This window comes from Haemaphysalis longicornis, unplaced genomic scaffold, assembly GCF_048455015.1.
Source record: "Haemaphysalis longicornis isolate Haplotype H1 unplaced genomic scaffold, Haemaphysalis longicornis Haplotype H1 scaffold_1, whole genome shotgun sequence".
Taxonomy (NCBI): domain Eukaryota; kingdom Metazoa; phylum Arthropoda; class Arachnida; order Ixodida; family Ixodidae; genus Haemaphysalis; species Haemaphysalis longicornis.
The window spans coordinates 311,443,962-311,463,615 of record NW_027526203.1 but is presented as its reverse complement, the minus strand read 5'-3'; the positions used below and the strand labels follow the sequence as shown (position 1 = coordinate 311,463,615).

General features: G+C 44.8%; 1 protein-coding gene across 2 annotated transcripts in view; it reads left to right on the top strand.

Annotated features, from left to right (window-relative positions):
• LOC144149979 (plasmolipin-like) overlaps positions 1 to 11,924 on the top strand; it is a 66,604-nt gene extending 54,680 nt beyond the window's left edge. Inside the window, exons 4-6 of one of the 2 annotated variants that reach the window (XM_077681750.1) lie at positions 1,688 to 1,786; positions 4,837 to 4,921; positions 8,940 to 11,924. In XM_077681750.1, coding sequence (XP_077537876.1) covers positions 1,688 to 1,786; positions 4,837 to 4,921; positions 8,940 to 8,944 — 189 coding nt within the window. In that variant the 3' untranslated portion in view covers positions 8,945 to 11,924. Of the gene's footprint in view, positions 1 to 1,687; positions 1,787 to 4,836; positions 5,053 to 8,939 lie in introns of both variants that reach the window. The other variant, XM_077681744.1, reaches the window with a different exon arrangement.
• The last annotated feature ends 7,730 nt before the right edge of the window (positions 11,925 to 19,654 follow it).

Here is a 19,654-nt window from a genome sequence, read left to right as displayed (position 1 = left end):
CGCCAATAAAAAACAAACATACATACATACAATACATATATATATATATATATATATATATATATATATATATATATATATATATATATATATATATATATATATATATATATATATATATATATATATATATATATAATAATATTGGCTAAAGCTTGATGTTGGGCTAGTTGGGTAGTGCACGACTTCAAAAACAGCACGGTGACTGGTACCCAAGAAGTGACAAACACAAGTGCTGACCAACAACTGGGAAAAAATTTATAAGAAAGACAATAAATAGATAAACAAAAAACTAGACGTAAGCATACGTAAGTGTGAAAACTGAAAACTTCCTATATGAATTCAGCTTCAGCTTTTTCGTGCACACAAAAAAAATTGCGCCTTTTTTTACATTGCGACAAAAGTGTTCTTAGATGAGGCGGGGTTCGCACTTGCGAACACCGCCTCCGCTAAATGCGACTGCATTTAGCGGAGCTGTTACTTGACTTATGCGACTTCCTTGGTGCTTCAACCATTCGCAGTCAGAGAAAATTGTTAAACGAGCATGACAAAAACAGGTAGAAATCACTGTAGAACACATGCTACTACCCTGGAATAGTGCCAAAAGCATTGCGGGTTGGGGGAGAAGTCGTAAATAAGGAACTCGCAGATTCTTTTTAACATATTGCCTGAAGAAGTACACATTTGCTTTCACGCCACAACACTTGTCGTGCCCCGTAAAGTTAGCTTCTTTTCTCAGACTCGGAAGTTCTGGCACCTTCGAACTCCACGGTGTTTACTACTTGCTGATATGTACGAAAAAGCTGCAAGTCAGCCTATCGTCCCGCTATCCGTCTAGCTATATATGAAGATTACTTGCTTTTGCAATTCAGAAACGTTTCTCTACAGTGATAAATCCACGCTGTTTGTTCATCTGGACATGCGTGCACTGAAGCCACTGACCAAAGGACCGGAATGCATGGGACGTTGCTTGCTAGCCCAGCGGCCCTATTTATTTCATAATAATAATACAATAATGTGCATTATGGTTATAATTATAGTAATATTATCCATTATTGTGTTTGGGACGGCGGCCAGAAAGGCCCATCGGCAATCCCTGGTAGTGTATGAAAACATATTGAAAAATAAATTAATTTTATTAATATTAATGTTAGTATTATCGTTTAGTGGAGTATCATCATAATCCCTGCAAAAACCTCCCACCCCTCTCTTTTCTAAGGCGCACCCACAAACCCGCCCCAGGGCCCGCCTCGCCCGCCGTTTGGAGTGCCGGATGTAAACAAACATTTTGTTTCCAGCTACGTCAGCCGACTCCGCAGCCATGATTGGCTGTCTGGTTTTGCGATGTCATCGCGCGACAAGGGATTTCGGTTCAAGAGCGATCGGCTCTGCCTTCGCAAAGGGGCAAAAAGCGACGGCCGGCTCATCGCTTTGCGATGAGCCGGCCGTTGCGCAATGCGCGATGTGATGCATCGCCAGTAGGAATGTGCCTTTAGGAAGAATGGAAAATTGCTAGTGTCACTGAGAGTCCCGGCATTGGTGCCTGTTGTCATTTTTGTTACTATGTGGCCTGCTTCCCAAGTCTGCCAAGGCTCATTCCTGCTGGCTTAGCTGAAGCCTAATGCCTCAACTGCATTAATTGTGTTCACGATATGACCCTTCTTTCGCTTTCTCACTTTTTTTCTAGGAGTTCGTGTACTGTGGTGTTTGGGCAGCCTTGTACTTCACTGCTGCCATAGCTGTGGCTACAAAAGGCCGGTACGAAGAACCTCTGGCTGCTGCTGCTGTGAGTGTGCCTCTAATTTGTCTTCAAAAATTTTTAAGGCAAAAGCCTTGGAACTCGGTTTCATGGGATGCATTGTGAGGTACAGATAATCCTGAAGTACCTGAAAATTGCAGTGCAAGCCGGGTAGCATGCAGTGAGAAAGGGAAATGGCGGCTCCAGGAGTGCGCCACTGCCGCAAGCGCAGTACGTAGAGGCGGCTCGCATTGAGAGGTGAAGGGCCGACAGGGGCAAACAAGTGGCTCCTGGTGATGGCGAGATGGCGGAACAAGCTTTGGAGGGTGCTGTCCAGTGGTCTGGTCGTCCAGTAGTGTCGGGCGCAGCCACAAAGTTTAGCAGGAAGTTCAACAGCAGATCAACAGAAGGTCCAACCAGGCTTTCATGTTCACATTCTGAGAAAGTTCTAAGCATCCACCGTAGTTTTTTCTTGCCACCTACAGATAGGTAGACATTTTCTCAAAGGACATATCACCTCAAGAACTACAGCTTTTGGCATGAAACGCTCGGGCCCTCGCAAAACAGCATGCAAGCATTTTGAGAGTGTGGGGCATGGCTCTTTGTGGTGTAGGTCATCCTTCCTGAGGTTTGTACGTTTAAGATGTACTATTACGAGGCAGATTGGTTTGTAGTCCTAGTTGTGGTCAAGAATTCAGGGAAGTGAAAGGTACCAAAAAGCTGGAACTGTAGACCTGTTGGGCACTGTACAGCCACGGAACCAGAAAAATTTTAAAAATCATGCCATTTGCCTCCTGCATGTTGGTAAATATATGCAGTATTCCATCTGCAGTTTATGGACTGACAGGTATGGAGGGTTATACAGCATACTCCAAATGGTGTTCGTCCTGGCCACTACGTTCTGTCTTTGGTCTTTCTGCAAACATGTACTCGACACTTGTAGTGTCTAATTACAGAAGTGTCAGCACTTCCAGTACTCGCCATTTATATTCATCATAGCAGTACTTTACGCTGGTTAGACAGTAGAAGTACATTAAAGGTGTAGCATTTTATTTTTTATTCTCTACTGAAACCAGCTAGATTGTCTAAGCCCAGCTTGCTGACCAGCTTACCAGACAGGCTTGAATGTCACTTCGGCTGCTTGCATGATACTCTGACAGGTGTAGCATTCTATGCTGGGGAGCTATTTTGAAGGATTACATATAATTAAGTGGGCATTTCACAGAGCTGCTAAGTTTGGCCAAGGTGAAATATCACTGTCGTTGTCATTCAAGGGAAGTTGGCTCGCATGCTGCGAAGGTGGGGAAGTTTGCTCAGCAGTATTCATTTCCAAAAGGTACAGGGAAGCCTCCTCTCTCTTTGTGTTTCACATTATGGCAGGATCCTACTGAGCAATTGCCCCGAGTTTCAGGCAAACCCCTTGTGGCAAATTTTCTCATGTTCAGGCCATCTTCTGGATTCTCTTGTCTCATCTTTGTATTCATATGAATTCATATAGTAAAGCACCTTGCCTCGGCTGTGTTAAGATTTTCGTGTCGACTACCACGGTTTCATGGTTGCCAAGGTCACTTGGAACACGCATTGGGTGTTCTACTCCTGAGACCCTTTGCACTTAGCTTAGGAGCAGACCTTGTAAGTGCCCCGTTTTCCTCATTAAAAAGAAAAAAAAAGCAGTGACGTGTCTGGGTGAGTGCCTTGGTAAATAACCTTAAACAGCAAGTTTCGATACCTTTTTATTTGCCACAGCACTGTGCTCTTTTCACTCAAGACGTGTTAACAGGCCTGTGCTTTTTAAATGAATGTCTGACCACAGTTAATGCTTCTGATTTAGAAAGCACTGGCAGCAATTGATATGCGCAATAATGCGTGCAAATTAATTTGTAAGCATTGACGCTGAAAGAACTGGCTGTGTGGTGGCATTTTGGTCTTGCAGGCTGTTTTCTGCTGCAGTTGCAAACTGGGAGCATGTCCTAACTGCGGCATTTTTGTATGCTACGTGTGCCGACTGAAACTTATCTTCAATGCAGAGCTTGTGATGGCTCTTATTTGATAGATGAATGGGTCCACTGCTATCTCAGCATTGCACAAACACCCAGGTATTTGGCATTCTTCCCTAACCATCAGCTGGAGGCACTGCCGACATACGCTTTAGTGCACTGCAGCTGTCCAGTCGTCTCAGAGGCCGCCACAAGTACTAAAAAATAGTTAAACCATAAGCTTTGTTTCGAGAGCCCGGGTTGCTGCAGGCTCGCGTGCCAACCGGTCTCTCTCATTCTTTCTTTATTTTCTCCTCAACCGGCATTTTGTTGCTGGTATAGGTGGAAATGTCTCTTATTTCTACATACAATGGCTCCTTGTATCTGCAACTGCTGAAGGGTGTGCTGCCTCACGGTGCCCCCTGAGTTAGGCGGTGGTAGCACCTTCTATTTGGTTGTAAGGAGACAAGAGGAGAACGTACACACACTTGCTTACTTAATCATGGTGTCGATGTAGCTCCCATGTCAGCTTTATGGTGACCATGCGGTCAATGTCGCAGCAAATGTTGCAGCAAATGTCTCATATGTTAACTAAGAGTGCATTTCTTTGTAGCCACATGCAAAAAATTTGCACCGTAACAATGGCAAGGCCTAAGCTGTGCTTAGGCTTACTTGCTGTGGCGATTTTTACCTCGTACTATATATGTTGGTGCAAGCTAGGTCAAGTTGGTTCAGCATGCTCAAAATGCAAATTTCGCGAAGATGATGGACAGGGGAATAAAAAGGGCACAAAAATATTTGTTCACTGTTTCAGTCCAAACAACTTGTTCAAGCTCTTGGTGCACCTGTCACGATCGACAAAGTGTATGAGTTCTTGTATTCAGACTGTGCCAATGCCGTGGCCTTTCTAGCAAAACTGGGGGTTAGGAGCTAGGGGTTGGAGGTAGAAGCATAGGCTCGATCGTGTCTCAGTTACTTTGAAACTGAAAGAACCATTTATGTGCAGCTGTTCACATAACTGAAACAAACAAGGAGTATTCTGGCCCATACCATGTTCTTAGATGTTGCACAGCTTTGGGGCAATAATTTGTGGTCTTCTGTGTGCTTCCCCAACGCGACCAGTTCTTTGGCTTTGTGGCCATGATCCTGTACGGAGCGGATGCCTTCTTCAAGTACAAAGGCTGGAAGTCTGGAGAGCCTGCCCAGGGTGAGAGATCGGTGCCCACTGCAGGGCTCGGAGCTTCGAACACGGTCTCGCCTACCAGCCCCAACTACCCTGCCTACTAATCACGCATGCTGCTAAGGCACGCACCCACACCTCTGGCTCTTGTCAGCCTGGTGAGTTGTGTGGCACCCTGGCACCTTTTTCCATCCTCGGTGCTCGTTTGCAGCCACAGTGCAGCAGCGTGTGGTGTGGAGTGGCACTGCACTGGTATGCAGTGTTGCTTTGTGTTATTGCTAGCACTGGCGCTGTGTGTTTATGGTCACCTCATTAAACCTGATGAATGCTGCTAATGGTGCTTGAACTTAATTGTTTTTTTCTACCATACGGCCAAGCAGCATGTGCTAGCCGTACGTTTACTAATTAAGGTTAAAGTGTGCTGTCATGGTTGTATTGTTTTCTTTCTCGGTGAAATGTTGTGTGACCAGAATTTATCTGATTCCTTATAACCTTACAACTACTTATAAGGGCCATAGGGAGGGGGTTGCGAAGTGTGAATTGCGAGGGCATAAACTGTGAACATTTTGGTATTGGCAGTGACGTAGACTTGCACATGCAAACACACTCCCATAGATATGTGTATTAGAAGTGTGCGAATATCAGATTTTTTGTCTGGGAAATGAATGAATTTCTTTTAATATAAATATGTTTGCTTTAATGTGTAGCTTCTAAACATAGGTGTAAAAAATGTATTAATTTTTGTGGTCAGAACTTTACATACCTATGTGTTCATGCACTAGTGCGGAATAATGAAATGGTAAAAAATTAAGAGAAGACAGGAAAGCAGTTGAACAAAAATCTTGGCAGATGTCTTCATGAATAAATGAGAGTTCCATGTGTTTTTAGTACGGGGAGTATTCTTGGTCGGTTGCAGCGCCCAAGTCGCTGAAAAGAACAAGTATCTTGTAAGAATAGCCAGCAGAAATTAACTCTTCCTTACTCACTTGTGCCACTGTTGACAAATATACCTCTCTTCGGTTTTCATATTTTACCTGTGAAAAGCATTCCACTTCACCCCAAGTTGGCATGCTTTCGCACAAGGTTTACATGTGTTAGGCTTTTTTGCACAGCAGCAGCATTGTGCGGGAAAGGCAGCTCAAAAATGCAGATCATGGGGTTAAAAGTATTATGAAGACAACATACAACTTTGCTTTATTCGACAGATTGGACAGCTCTTACCTTGTTGCAATTTTGTTAGATTGGAAATATTGCTACTATCACTAGGGGATTACGGTTTAAAGAATTGGATTTCAAGTTACCCGCTGACTGTGCCGTTATTTTACTTGACAAAAGCCCTGTGTCGTACTTGGGGGGTTGGGGGAGCATCCAAAAACCAGCCATCACTACACTGACTCGGCACCGTGGTGGGAAAAAACTTCAAGTTTGAAATCGCTGATAAAGCTCTGTAAAACATAGCAAAGCACTTCAGCATGTAATAACCGTATGCTGCATAATGGTGTAGCCATAGACTTTATTCTTGTTTCGGGCAATGAAAGTGACAACAATAGAATGACTTGCACTCACCTGGACCCGCAGTGCCTTGTAAGAAAATAATAGGCACAATTTGGTCGTGATTCTTTCAACGTCAGGAGCTTCGTTGCTGCTGCGAGAGCTATGCAAGGGATGGTGCAGCAGCACCACAACTCGTAAACCCGCTCATAGCATTTGCCTCTGTTTCAGGTTGTTTGTCCTTACGTTGTTTCTGTGTAGCCGTAATAATCTTACTTAAAAAAAAAAAAAAAGCCATGAGCTTCAGTTGCAATCATGCAAAACTATTTCGATGACGACGATTGTAGTGTAACGCGCCGACACAACGCAGGCGATGAGTTTTGAATGTGAGCACACCACTAATAGGCGTGTTTTACAGTTTCACTGCAGAGAGAAAGGGGTTGTGAGAAAAAAACTTTGTTACTTCGAACAACGTTTAGCACCGATTTCATCGTACCAAAGCATACACACTAAATGCTCTTTCCAAAAATTTTGTCTAAAACATAATTGTTAGTAATATGAAAAATAAACTTGCAAAGCAAAATTTTTTTGCAAGAGGTAACAAAAAGCGATAAGAGTACATACGAAAAGAAAAATGACAGTAAAAATCCAACATGTACATTTCCTGTTTAAACGTTCCAAGAATATGCCTAAGCATACAAAAACATGTTATAAAAGCTTTTCTGACTCAACAAAAAAGAAGTCGGCCACCATGGTACCCATGTCATGCAGAGAAGTATTACCAACAGGTAGTTAGACGAGGCATTTTCGGGTGAACATCTTTAATTAAAAAAGCTGTCTTCCTTTTTTTTTTTTTTCTTTTTACCGCAGCTAAAGCATTCCAAGGGATATAAAAACCTTCTCAATGATCAATTTCGCATTGATAATCTATGCAAGATCCCTGGACAAGTATGCGAGGGCAAGAAAACCATTCAGAATTCAAAATCAAACCTGTTGGCAGTCAGCTATTGACGTTCATTGCCAATATAGTACTCTGAGTACAGGCACACCATAAAGCTGGATGGCATTTTTTCTGTGGGAGTAGTCATGCACAACAAAAACTATTCAATTTAGTACCAGTAGCACCACATATGGGGCTTTTGCCACAAGAAACAAACCGGAACTCCGATGAGCTTTGTGAGAATGACCAGGATGGTATTAGCTCAAGGATTTGCAGGAGGTCAATAAAACTTTTCAGAGATGAAAAAAAAAACCTTGTCCACAGGCAGCTGTTGTGGCTCGGGGCTGAGCTGGCATGCTGTTGCTGTCGAAACTCATATCTGATAATTCAGTGATCTTTCCACTCGCTGCAAGATCCTTGATAACAGAAATGAGATTAAAGGTGTTGGAATCACGAGTGGCATGGTGTGTTTTATTTATTTATTATTATTATTATTATTATTTTTTTAAGAGCAATAGTGGACACTGGGAGTAGAGAAAAGAGAGGGGAAGGGAAAGAGGTGTGTAGTGAAAATGGCCGGAGGGAGAGATTTAGAGTGAGGAGAGGAGGCAGAAGAGGGTAAAAAAAATGCAGCGGAAGGGGGTAGGGCAAAAGGTATTGTTAAATGAAAATTATTAAGGGGACAATGAGGGGGACAATGAGTGAAAGGAAGGAAAATTGGCAGTGGTGAAGGGAATTGAGGTGGAGAGTATACAAGGGGAGAGGAGAGATTAGAAGGAAAGGGGATAGAGGTGGACGAGGAGGTGAGGAGTGGCAGAGAGAGAATAGAAGATCGGGAGGAGAATGTGAGAGCCAGGGGAAAAGCAGAGCTGAGGGTAAAGGAAAAGGGAAATTTGTGAGGGGGGAAAAAGGTGGAGGAAATTGAGGGTCAGAGGGGAGGGTTGGGGACAGGGAAGATAGAGGAGGTTGGGAAGGGGGGAGGGAGACATGTGGGGGGTAATGCAAAGAGGGAGAGGGGGAGGATTGGAACATGAGGGGAAGGGAATTAGAGGAGGAATGAGAGAGGAGGGGATTCATCAAATGGGAGGAAGGTAGAGGGATGGGAAAAGTAGGATTGAGTCAGGGATAGTTATGGAAGCGGGGCTGCGGGGAGGTAAATAAGTGGAGGGGGGTCAAAGAGGAGGAGCTTGAGGGGTAGGAGAGGGAGAGAGGAGGAAGTGTTACATGGCAGGGGCAGCTGAAATGCTGCCATCTTTCAATGTCAATTGCAGTAAAGCAAGGAGATACACGGCCAATGTTTTTCTACCATTCTCTCTTCCACCTCCTTTTCATTCTTTCTGTTAACTTTTACTACTAACTGGCCCAGATATTCATCATGTTGAAAAGGAAAAGGCTGCAAGTAGTTCGGGCTATTTGTTTCATGTGCAAGTTCGTAGTGCTTTGTACTAAACTGTCCATCTCTTATTGTGGTCGCACGATTGCAATGAAAGGGCATTCTATTGTTTCTTCCCTGAAGAACTTGTGCATCAAGTTCACTGTATAGGGGAGAGGGTGCAGCGTGGTCAATTGTTTTGTGTCGCGACTTCTGAATGAACCGACTGCCTCATTTTACAGAGTGAAGAGTGGTTCCAGGCTGACCCAGTCTATCGTGAACTCGACAAAGGAATAACTGCCAAGGTGTGAGCTGCAAGAGGCAGCTGCTGCAGCAGAAAACCAAAAGAAAAGAGAGAAAAAGTGGCGCACGTTATATTTCTGTTTTGTTCTGATTGTATGACCTTTTCACATGCTCATGTTTATGTTGAGGCTATCTAACGGGTGTGTATTGGAAGCAAAACAAGTTCATTGTTTTACCTGTGACCCTGATGAGGAGAGGACTGTGCTAGTTCTCACTTTTACTGTATCACTTTTGCTTTGCACAGCTAATTTGCAATATCATATTAAGGCCGCGGGGATATTGAGAACAGAGCAGGTATGAAAGTTATTATTTTATTTAAAACTTATTGAAGTGCAGTGCCATAGTGCCCTTTTGTTTGAATGGAGTACCAAAGTACTATATTTTTATTTGCTCCACAGGGCATTGTAGTTTCTAATTGAAATTTTCAAGGGGTTTGGCTGGTATCATAGTGCTGAAGTCCTCCCCTCTTGTGCGAGAGGAGATGGTTTTATTTTTTATATATGATATGATTGTTTTATGTGCATCTTTTTCGCACCAGTAAAGTAGACAAATACTAATGGAGCGTGCGCACAACCAGTTGTTCTGCTTCCCACAGGGTGGCATGCAGGTGGCTTGCTTGCAACACTGTGTAGTCGAGTGTTGCATCATGCAAGAGCACAAACGATCGCCCCGAAGTCTGTAAGCTCTATTGGGCTTTTTTTTGCAGCTGTCGTTGCTACTGCGGTGTTGCTTTGCAGCCCTTATAGTGTGCAGTGCATTTCATGAGTGCTTGCTGTGTGTTCTTTCGCACAACCTGCCTGACCCGAGCAGAACTTTGAAGATGCTCATCGCATTCGCACCAGTTGCTGGTTAACTTTATTTAGCCCTGCAGTGAGCCTGGCCTTGAATCTAGTTTTTTCTGCTAGCCTCCACTGTGGCGCTCTCATGTAGTACAAAAGCATCCGCTCAAGTTTTGCCGTTGCACTCGTTGTCCTCTGTGTCGCTGTTTGTGGCAGCATGTCACCGTGCTCTGCTCAGTAGAGGTGCTCTTTTTCTTTTTTTTCCTCCCTAGCCTTTAACTTCTATTGGAGTTGTGCACGTGCAACTCAAACCCTTCCATGCAACGGAACAAGTCGCTGATGCATTGCATGCGTTGAGTGCCCTGTCCCTCCCGGATCTGTGTTATGTAGTAGGTACTGCACCTGCAGGGTGGTTAGGGCACTGCTTACACCACGGGCTTGTTTTGGGTTGGTGTGTCCTTCCTTTTCGTTCCTGCACTGAAACAGACATGCAGTTATCCATGCTGCATCGCTCATCACGGCCTGCTGCATGCGGGGCACTTTGTGGCTGAATGCAAGCCTCATGCAAATGTACAGCGTGTCACTGTTAATCAGCACATCACCAAGTACACGAAATAAACCTCCATTTTGCTTTATTGTTGCTGCACAATGTGTAAACAAGAGGCCTGTATGATACCCACGAGGTAAGAAATTTCCTGGGGCTGTGGAATTTCACAACATAACAGAGGAATTTGTACCTATAGCTCGCGTGGCTGTGCGTAACACTTTGTTTCACTGTCTCCACGGCTTCCTGTCCCTTCATAACCTTCCAGGCCAGTTGGTATGCATGGTCTTTGTCAGTTTCCAGGCATGCACATTTCTGTACCTAAAGCTAAATGCTGCGCAAGCCTATCAAACAAATGCAGTGCTGGAGAAGTTCATGCAAGGTAGCGTGGGTTGCCAAAAAGTTTTTCGGGTTCTTCCTGCCTTGGTTGACAAATCCAGTGGCCTGGAAGACTTTGACAAAAAGTGTACATAATTACTAGGCTATTCCTTCATTCATCTCAGTTAATTATCACCACTGTGCTTTCTTCCATTTATTATAGTTCACCAAGTGGCAAAGGTTTATGGCATATTTATGTTAACTCTTGTAAATGCATCCTGCCATGTCTTTGATGCTTGCTAGCCAACAGTTTTCTCTCCTTGTATTGCCTTGATTGCACATGGCCTGATACTGCGACGTATTCTGCTTTCTGGCTGGCCATTCACTTGCCAGCTAGCAACATGGAGGAGCCATTGTGCAACGTGCCAGTGTGTTTCTCTCAACTCTTCTTGTTCTTCCTGTTGTGTGATAGTGCCCCTTGGACGTCAGTTGGTAGTTGACTTGTGCCATAACACGTGTAGCAATTCTCATTGCAACAGCTGAGAAATGTAGGACACAAGCATGGGCAGGCAGAGGGCGATTGTCAAGCCACCTGTGTCCGCGAAGTGGCTCCGTAGAATGATGTCCCGCACGTGCCCCTACACTTGTTCCCAAACTGCACTGTCACTTGCTTTTCTTCGGCCTGTTATAGTTGCACCAGGCCTGCGCACAATGCACATGTTAAAGCTACTACTTTGTCTGTGCTAGGTCCAAGCATTTGTCATTTGTTGTTGTGGGCGACACATGCGTGATTGATATCTGTACACATATGATAAAGCTGCCTTGGCTAGTAGGCAGGTAGGAGGGAATGCCCATGTAGCTCCTGCAGGTAACAGCGTGTGTAAAACCACTGCCAATTGGGTGGGAGCGCGTGTGTGTGTGTGCGTGTGTTTGTGTGTGCGTGTGTGAAACTGGGCACAGTTAAAGGAAGATACTGTACTACTCGAGGAAGTGAGGTAACATCGAAGCTCTTGCCGTTTTCCTCGTGTTCTGTGGGCTCTTCTGCAATGTAGTGTTTCGTTGCCAGCATGTATAGGCTTCTCTGTTCTAAATAATAATGTTCCCCGTTTGCGCCCTTGCTAGAGGTGTTTTCTTGCAGCGTTGGCACTCTTGGGGCCCATTGTTTTACCAGGTGACCTGTGTGTGTGTGTGCATGTATCCAGCTACCTTGAAGTGGTGAAATCAGTGTTAACGCAAAGATGAAAAATAATTGGGCATATATTAAATGTTGTGGTTGCTCTGTATGCTCGGTTCATGTTTCTAAAATTTCCATTTCTTATACACTCGGGTGGGCTTCCATCAAAACAAATCAGGTGGTCCTTAAATATTCTCAAGGCGCAGAGTATGAACAAGGTAGGAGGGGAAACTTCACTTCCTAGGGCAGCTAGATAATGTCACAAGCACTTGGCGCAGGTTAAGCCCGCAGCATCTTTTGCGGGAGAAGAAACCGTGCAGCTGCTGCAATCGGCCTTCCGCGGCGGAGTCATGCAATCAATTGTGGCAAGTAAAATTGTGGCCAGTAATACACAGTAACTCTCATTGAGCTAATGTGAAATTCATAGAGTTGGCCAAATATTTGGTAGGCTTTTTCGATGAAAATGTAATGTAATCATTGCTGAAATGCACTCGTTAAGAGAGCGAATATTTCAAAAGCACTGTCAGCTTTTGCTTTTGTAGTACCACAGTCGAACCTCTTGATGACAAACTGAGGAGGTACAGTGAATTGCGACATATGTGGACTTGCCATGCAAAATGCATTCTTTACGGCAAACTACACGTCAGGTGTATGAAACTCTTCCCAGAATGCACAGACTTCGTCACAGGGCACTATCGATGAAATCCAAGCCGACAATAGTGATGTTTAAAGGATTCCCCTGTGAATCATAGCGATTGCAAATGTGGTGCAGCCTGCACACACGAAAGGCTGTTATTTATCCATTTTCTAAACTATGATTCATATTGCTAGTTTAATTATGCATTATGAGTGGTTGTGGCGCGCTTGTCGCTGTACATTCCCTGCTTTTCTTCCACCAAGACTCCTCCAATTGCCTCGTGCTAATCTTGCCTAACTGCCAACCCGTTGAAGCTTCCATCATCTGTTGAAGTCCGAGCTCCAGGGAGGCGGTGGTTCCCTCCATTTAAGATGGGGTGGATGCTTTGGCATTCCATCTGTTCCACTGTCTCATGATTCATGCCACAGCAAGCAAGTCTTATGATGCTGTGGGTACAGTGGAACCCTGATAAACAGAACCTGAAGGGGGCAGAGCAACCTGTTCTGTTCAGGAGTTTTGTTTGAGACAATTCATTTGAAGTATCAAATGCTGGGAAAAGGTCAGTCATTTCAGCAAATGAAGATCAGTAGAAACTATGATTGGAGACAGACACCACAAAACTACTAGACTAGAATTTATAACACAGCAATCACTGCATTAGTGAAAAAAAGAAAAAGTATGAAAAATTGCTACGCAATTGTCTTGTATATGCATACAGAACGTCGTCATCACATGCTTCCCCATCCATTATTGCGTCTGGTCACTGTTTATCCATGGTCATCATCATCATCAGCCTGTCTACGCCCACTGCAGGGCAAAGGCCTCTCCCATTATTCTCCAATTATCCCGGTCCTGTGCCAACTGCGGCCAATTTATCCCCGCAAACTTCTTATTCTCATCTGCCCATCTAACTTTCTGCCACCCCCTGCCACGCTTGCCTTCTCTAGTGATCCACTCTGTTATCCATGGGAACCACTGGCAACTGTTGGTGGGTAAACACTGACCTACTAATTAATTGCCAGTGAGTCAGTGACATACTGATTCATGTACGAAATACATTTGTGTAGCAGTTTTCCTGTACATGCTGCATTCCTCTGCATACAGTTTCTCTTGTGATCTTGGTTTCTCTACCAAACTCCATGAGTGAGCGCTCGCACAGCCATTTCACATTAAAGAGCTCGTGCTGCCAGTTTGGAACCCGGGCGAGTGCATGCTTGCACTACCTGTTAGCCAATTAGGGGCTGTGCAAATGCAGTTTTGAGCTTCACCACGAAATACTGATTGAGTAGCTTAGGAACGTCTCACATTAAAGGGATTCAGTATTTAACTGATTAAGATCTTGCATCCACTTCATTTGCATGTATTTTTTTCCTGGTAATACAGATATGGGCGCTAGGTTGTGGAGGAAAACTTCTTAACCTTCCACTTCAAAAAAAAAAAAAAAAAAGAATGATCAGTGCATACAATGCAGATGAGGGCAAATGTCTACATATATGTAGCAGTCAGCCCTGGGGAAGAGTCCTTATTACAGGACCCCCTAAGGCTGCCCGCTTCTTGTGCTCTGTTCACGAGCGAAAGCTGGTCGTCAAGGTCTAAGCTAGACAATTCTCTCTCCCAGTGAAAGTGCTAAGTCTGTCATTTGAGCTTCCATAAATGGCTAGGGTGTTCTGTTCATCCGGAGCACAAAATTTTTTTTTCCTCCATTTAACTGAGGTGTTCTTACTTGTTCACACATACAAATCCAAATAACCCCGATACAGTTGCTTCATAAAGGGAAAATTCCTATAAAATTTCAGCTTAAACGTAAAAACCGCAAAAAAAAAACACTGACACAGCATTGTGTCCATGTTTGCTTTTTAACTGTCTTTGGTTTTCACATTCAAGCTATAATTTCCAATCATTACGAACCTACTCGCCCAATCCCAAGCAATTCTACAAAAAATTTCATTATGTTTGCTGAGATTCTACTGTACTTGCTCATGCAGTTAATCGTTCTTAGGCAACCAGCTTGTCTCTCTGTGTTTTTATAAGAACAGCTTTTCTCTTATGGATTGTGCATGTTGAAAAAGGCCTCGAGGGTACCTAAGCACTTTCTACAAGTTGAGATTGTGAAACATTAACCTCCAGTGGAACGCTGCTGAAGGCTCCTTGGAGTTTTGTGTTGCAAGTAACGTTTTCCAAGTTTTTCGGTCTGGTATGTTCTGAAGTTTTGTGACTGAATTGGTGCAGGTCGCTTTTCAGAGCTCCTACAGTGGCATGTTGGCTGTAGACCAAAATCAGTTGGATAGCATTTCGCAGAATTCAGGCACGTTTATTCTTGTGTAGTGAGTTTGGTAATGTCTATGGAGATATCCACTCCTCTGAAGTGTTTTGTGGCCATGGTAGGGGCCTGAAAGGTAGGGATTTAGTTTCCCTAGTGGTACAGCATGTACCGCTGTGCAGAGCAGCTTGGCTTTGTGGTGAATTTTGACAGCAGAGGGCAGAGTGAATGCTGTGGAATGCATCCTGCTAATGCACATGGCCAGGCGTTGTCCAGCAGTGCATGGTTCTTCGTCCTGTGCCTTGGCGTTCGGTGTTGTTGGCTAACACACTTCTGTGGGCATGGATCTACACCTCCCAGCGAATAGGTAGTTGAGGTATGTGATAATTCCAGTTGGTTGTGTTGACCTCGAAGCTAAAGGGGAATTGGGTAATCATCTGTGAGCTTCTGGTGGCGGCTGTCATCGCCACTGGCAAATCTCCTGGGGTGGGTGTGCTGACGTCGCAACCAAATGAGAATTGGTGAAACAGCCCTTTTCTTCTGATGGGAGCAGTTATTGTCGCTGGCCAATCTACCCGAGCGGGCACGTTGTTATGCTTATTATATGCCGGTTTAACATTCACTCACCTTAATGTTTAGCCTACCGATGTGACAGACGACGTCAGACTCTTCGTACGTCGAGCTGCACATACTGGTTGTTGGTTTTCGGAGTCCACAATGCATGCATTGGTAGGCCACATTCATAACCCCCTCGCCCAACGAAGTCCATTTTTCGGGAGCAAACTGCGTTGGTGCGGAGCATTTATGCGGCGCAAAGTGACCCACCAGAATCTGCATCTGTTGGACGCGTGCGTCTGCTTGCCAGAGTTTTAACGGACGGCTTATTTTAGCTGCAGTGATGTGCATCTTCTTGGATGACTCCTAACTTTTGTAGGCTGTATTAAGGGCAGTTTTCCATGCAGTAAAGAAAAAAAAAAGTTGACCTGCTGTGGCGAGATACATGCCTGGCTTCCAATCTGAAGGCCTAGGTTCGATTCCCATTGGACCTACACTTATTTAAATTTTTTTTCTACTGAGTTTTTTTGGTTTTATTCATCCTGTATTATCGGCCATTTTTGGAGCCGTTGCGCTGCAAACGCTGGCTTTCCTCAGTGGGCCATTTACTGCTTTCACATTAAAATCTTGAAGACAGCCACGTAAAGGTAATGTGATGCCCAGCTAGGGATCAGCCCTAACCTCTGCAACATAATGTGCCAAATGTAGCAAACGGCTGTCCTCATGTTGCATTAAGTCCCCGAATACGTTGTACACATACGCATTGTGTATGCGCACCCTGAACTCTCACTGACTCCACACATCTCCGCGCCCTCTGAAAACACAAAGAAATCGTCAGGGGGAATCTTGGAGTACCCGCCACTGCCAAAACCCCTGGAGCTACGTTGACTGAACCAGTGGGAGCCCACAGCGTCATCGGTGGATACATACACAATTCTCTCGTCATACTGGCTGCAATTGGGGTCGTATAGCGGCACTCTTTTGGTGACCTTGGGGCCGTAGCGCTGCGATCCGTAGCTTGGCGGAGAACAAGCCACAACTTCGAGTGCTTCACTAGTTCAATCCCTCTGAAAGGGGGTCCGCAGACCTCAAGGGGTTCAGGAGGGTACTTCAGGTGGTCCACAAGCCCCCCACGACAGTACTCCTTGTGTCCTTTTCACCAAACCTTGCCGCCAGCACGAAAAGGGGCTTTGCCACATGGCACATACGTTTGACTTCTCTGCTTAAAGGGGCTTTTTGCACAGCACTGTATATTGTGCGTGAAAGTTACACACGAAAAGCAAGCATAGAAATAGCTCAATGGTCAACTTTAGCTGCAAAAGTGAATTGTTTAACAATATGACACGGGTGATCATACCCCACTGCGGGGTCTCCCGTCACTTCTGCGAAGGAGTCCCCGGCGTGCTTGTGGTCGAGAACCATGCACTGCCGTTTTTTTTTTTCTGCTTTAAATTAAAGAAATGTTGCACAGGTGGGAACAGTTTGTCATGTTAATTCTTTTCTGCCCAATTCTGTAAGTGGTATACCAATCTGTCCTGATTTTTTGGCACATAGCGCTATATGCCAAAACTTCAGGACAGATTTTTCAGACCTGTTATTTCCAGAATGCACAGGCATAGACGATAGATGATCCACACACAGGGATAGTTTGCATCAGTGCAGGGTGCTTGCTACGTTATATTAGCTAGCTCATTTTTAAACGCTAGTGCATTAATGTTGCAACTGACTTGGAGAATTAGGTCTCTTTCAGATAAGAATGGTGGGCCAGGCAAACATTTCTTCACACTTGAGGCTCTGAAGATAGATGGCAAATATATGGAAATAATGTTCGGGCATTAGGGCATGCGAAAATTCTAGAGGATGCTGCGGGAAGTCGACCTGCTGTGCTACATCTCTTTCTCATGCCCACTCGTGATGCACCTTTAAATGTTCCTTGGGCAGACGAACTGAAAGGGAATTTGCCTTGCAGCTTGGGAGGTACATTTTGAGATGGTTGGGAAATTGGGCTAGCTGGAAGCTCATTTAATATACAGGGTGATCAAAATTAAGTCGACAGGTATTTTAAAATTAGGCACTTAGATTTACGTAAAAACCACCTCTACAGTGAGGTTATGCACCCAGGGGGACACATAATTAGGTGGTAATTATTGACGTCGGTGGCTTAATTAACCAAAACTGAATAATTATATTTTTAGTGGCTGCAGTAAGCAAGCATGTTTGTATTGAGAAGTTGTACGTAATCGCGTTTCTACGCAGTTTCATTTGGCAGAATTCTTCTAGCCCATCCATACTCCGAGATATCGAACTGCGAACACCGGTGCAAAGCTCCTCCCCTTTAATTGTTCTGTGTTTCGATAGTGGTTCCGAGTACTGCAGATTGCGCTAATGCTAGCCAGGACTGAAAGGGTGCCAGTTATCACTTTTGCCTATGCCTCCAACCCGCTGTCAAACTGAAGACCGCACACAGCAGGCACATCGCAAAAGGAAGGAGCTTGGCGCCGGTCTTCGCTGTCTATAGCATATATATAATCATGCGAACGGCAATTAAACTTCGCAGTTCTATATCTCGGAGCACGGATGCGCTAGAAGAATTCTGCGAAGTGGAACTGCATAGAAAGACAGTTGCGTCCAACTTTTCAGTACAAACATGCGCCTGCTTACTGCAGCCACCAGAAAGTTAATTATTCAATTTTAGTTAATCAGGCCACTGACAATATATCAAGAATTACCACGAAATAACATGTCCCCCTGGGCGCATGTATAACCTCGCTGTAGAGGTGTTCTTCACGTAAATCTAAGCGCCTGATTTAAAAAAAAAACCTGTCGACTTAATAAATGCCATGGTCTGGCTCCTGCACTGTATTTTTTTTTTAATTTAGGAATAATGTAAAAAAAAGGGATCAGAAACTTTTCAGTTCTAGCCATAGAAGATGATGGGTATTAGAGGTCAGTGGCGTACGCAGGATTCTGCCTAAGGGGTGGGGGAGGGGGGGGGGCACCTAAAAAATTGAGAAAGTAATAACAAACAAAAATTACCTAACAAACGAACAAAATTAATGAGAACAAAAACAACAGCAACAACCAAAAAACCCAAAAACAAAAAAAAATGGCTCGTGGTTGATACAGCCTTGGAAATCGCCCCCGCACCAAAACATTTCGAGGGGGCCGTGCCCCCCTCCCCTTCTCGCGTACGCCAGTGTTAGAAATGCCGGGCAGGTATGTTGCACGTATATATGTGAAGATGCTGACCGGGACTCAGGTCACTGAAAAGAAAAAGTTATTTCTTTTGCAGTGCGCAGCCAGAAGTGGCGAAGACCGGAGATGCCGAGCGGAACGCGTTCCGCTCCTCGCTAGCAGACGACACTCGCTTTCCTAGCGCAACTCGCAACCGCAGCGCCGCGGTGGCGAGAGTCACGGCCGGCCGCCTTCTCTCCACGGCCGCGGCGGGGAGATACGGAACTGAAACTAAAGCGTGGCAAACTGTTCGCATGGCGACGCAGTGAAACATCCCCCTCGCGAGGGGCACGATCAAATGCAGAGCATTTCCGGGGGCGCACGACGTTAAGTAGTTTGCGTTACGTTAATGTTGTTGCACTTGTGGCAACTGCTGACGAGAGAGCGCTCGTCAGCAGTAAAATTGGCAGCCTCGGCGCACGTTGAGTCCGAGAGAGGGGAGAGAGTGTCCTTGAAACGTGCCTGGGCGCGCTATCGAATGTTGATCGCGCCGATAGCGAAACGTTTGAGCCGGGCATGTCGAGGCGAGCCGAGCGATGCGGACAACTACGGACTCCAAGAACGGGTGACATCGTGAGTTAAAGAAATGCTCTGCATTTAAAAGAGAAATATTGCAACTCCTGCAACAGCCAAATCACGTGGCTTTGGACTCCTTTAACTTTTCCTCATCGTAAGAAGTCATAACAAGACTGCAGCTGTGTCATAATAAAGGCGCTCTCATGGCTAATGCAGGTCTAGGACGCTTATCCTATGGACTTGCACAAGGTCACCTCGCCTTCCTTATGTGTAGATAAGCTAGTCTACAAGCAGGAGTCATTCTAGATACGAGATTTTGACAAGAGGCTGTAAATGCGCATGCATATTAAATACAGGGTGTTGCGACGATAATTGGAACACTTTAAAATTTTTTCCTGAGCGCACCGCTGCTCTGTTCGCGCTCAAACTTGCCACGAAGGTCGCAATTTGTGGTCTATTTTGTTTGATACCGGGAACAACGATGGTACTTACCTGTGTATTCTGAAAATAAATAAAAACGATTTTCGCCAATGGGAAAATGGCGGCTGATTTGGACGTGCGAGTCAGCGCAAGTTTATGTTGGAACGACGGAACCACCTGAAGAGCGAAACGCACGTTTGAGATTCACGTACTGAGC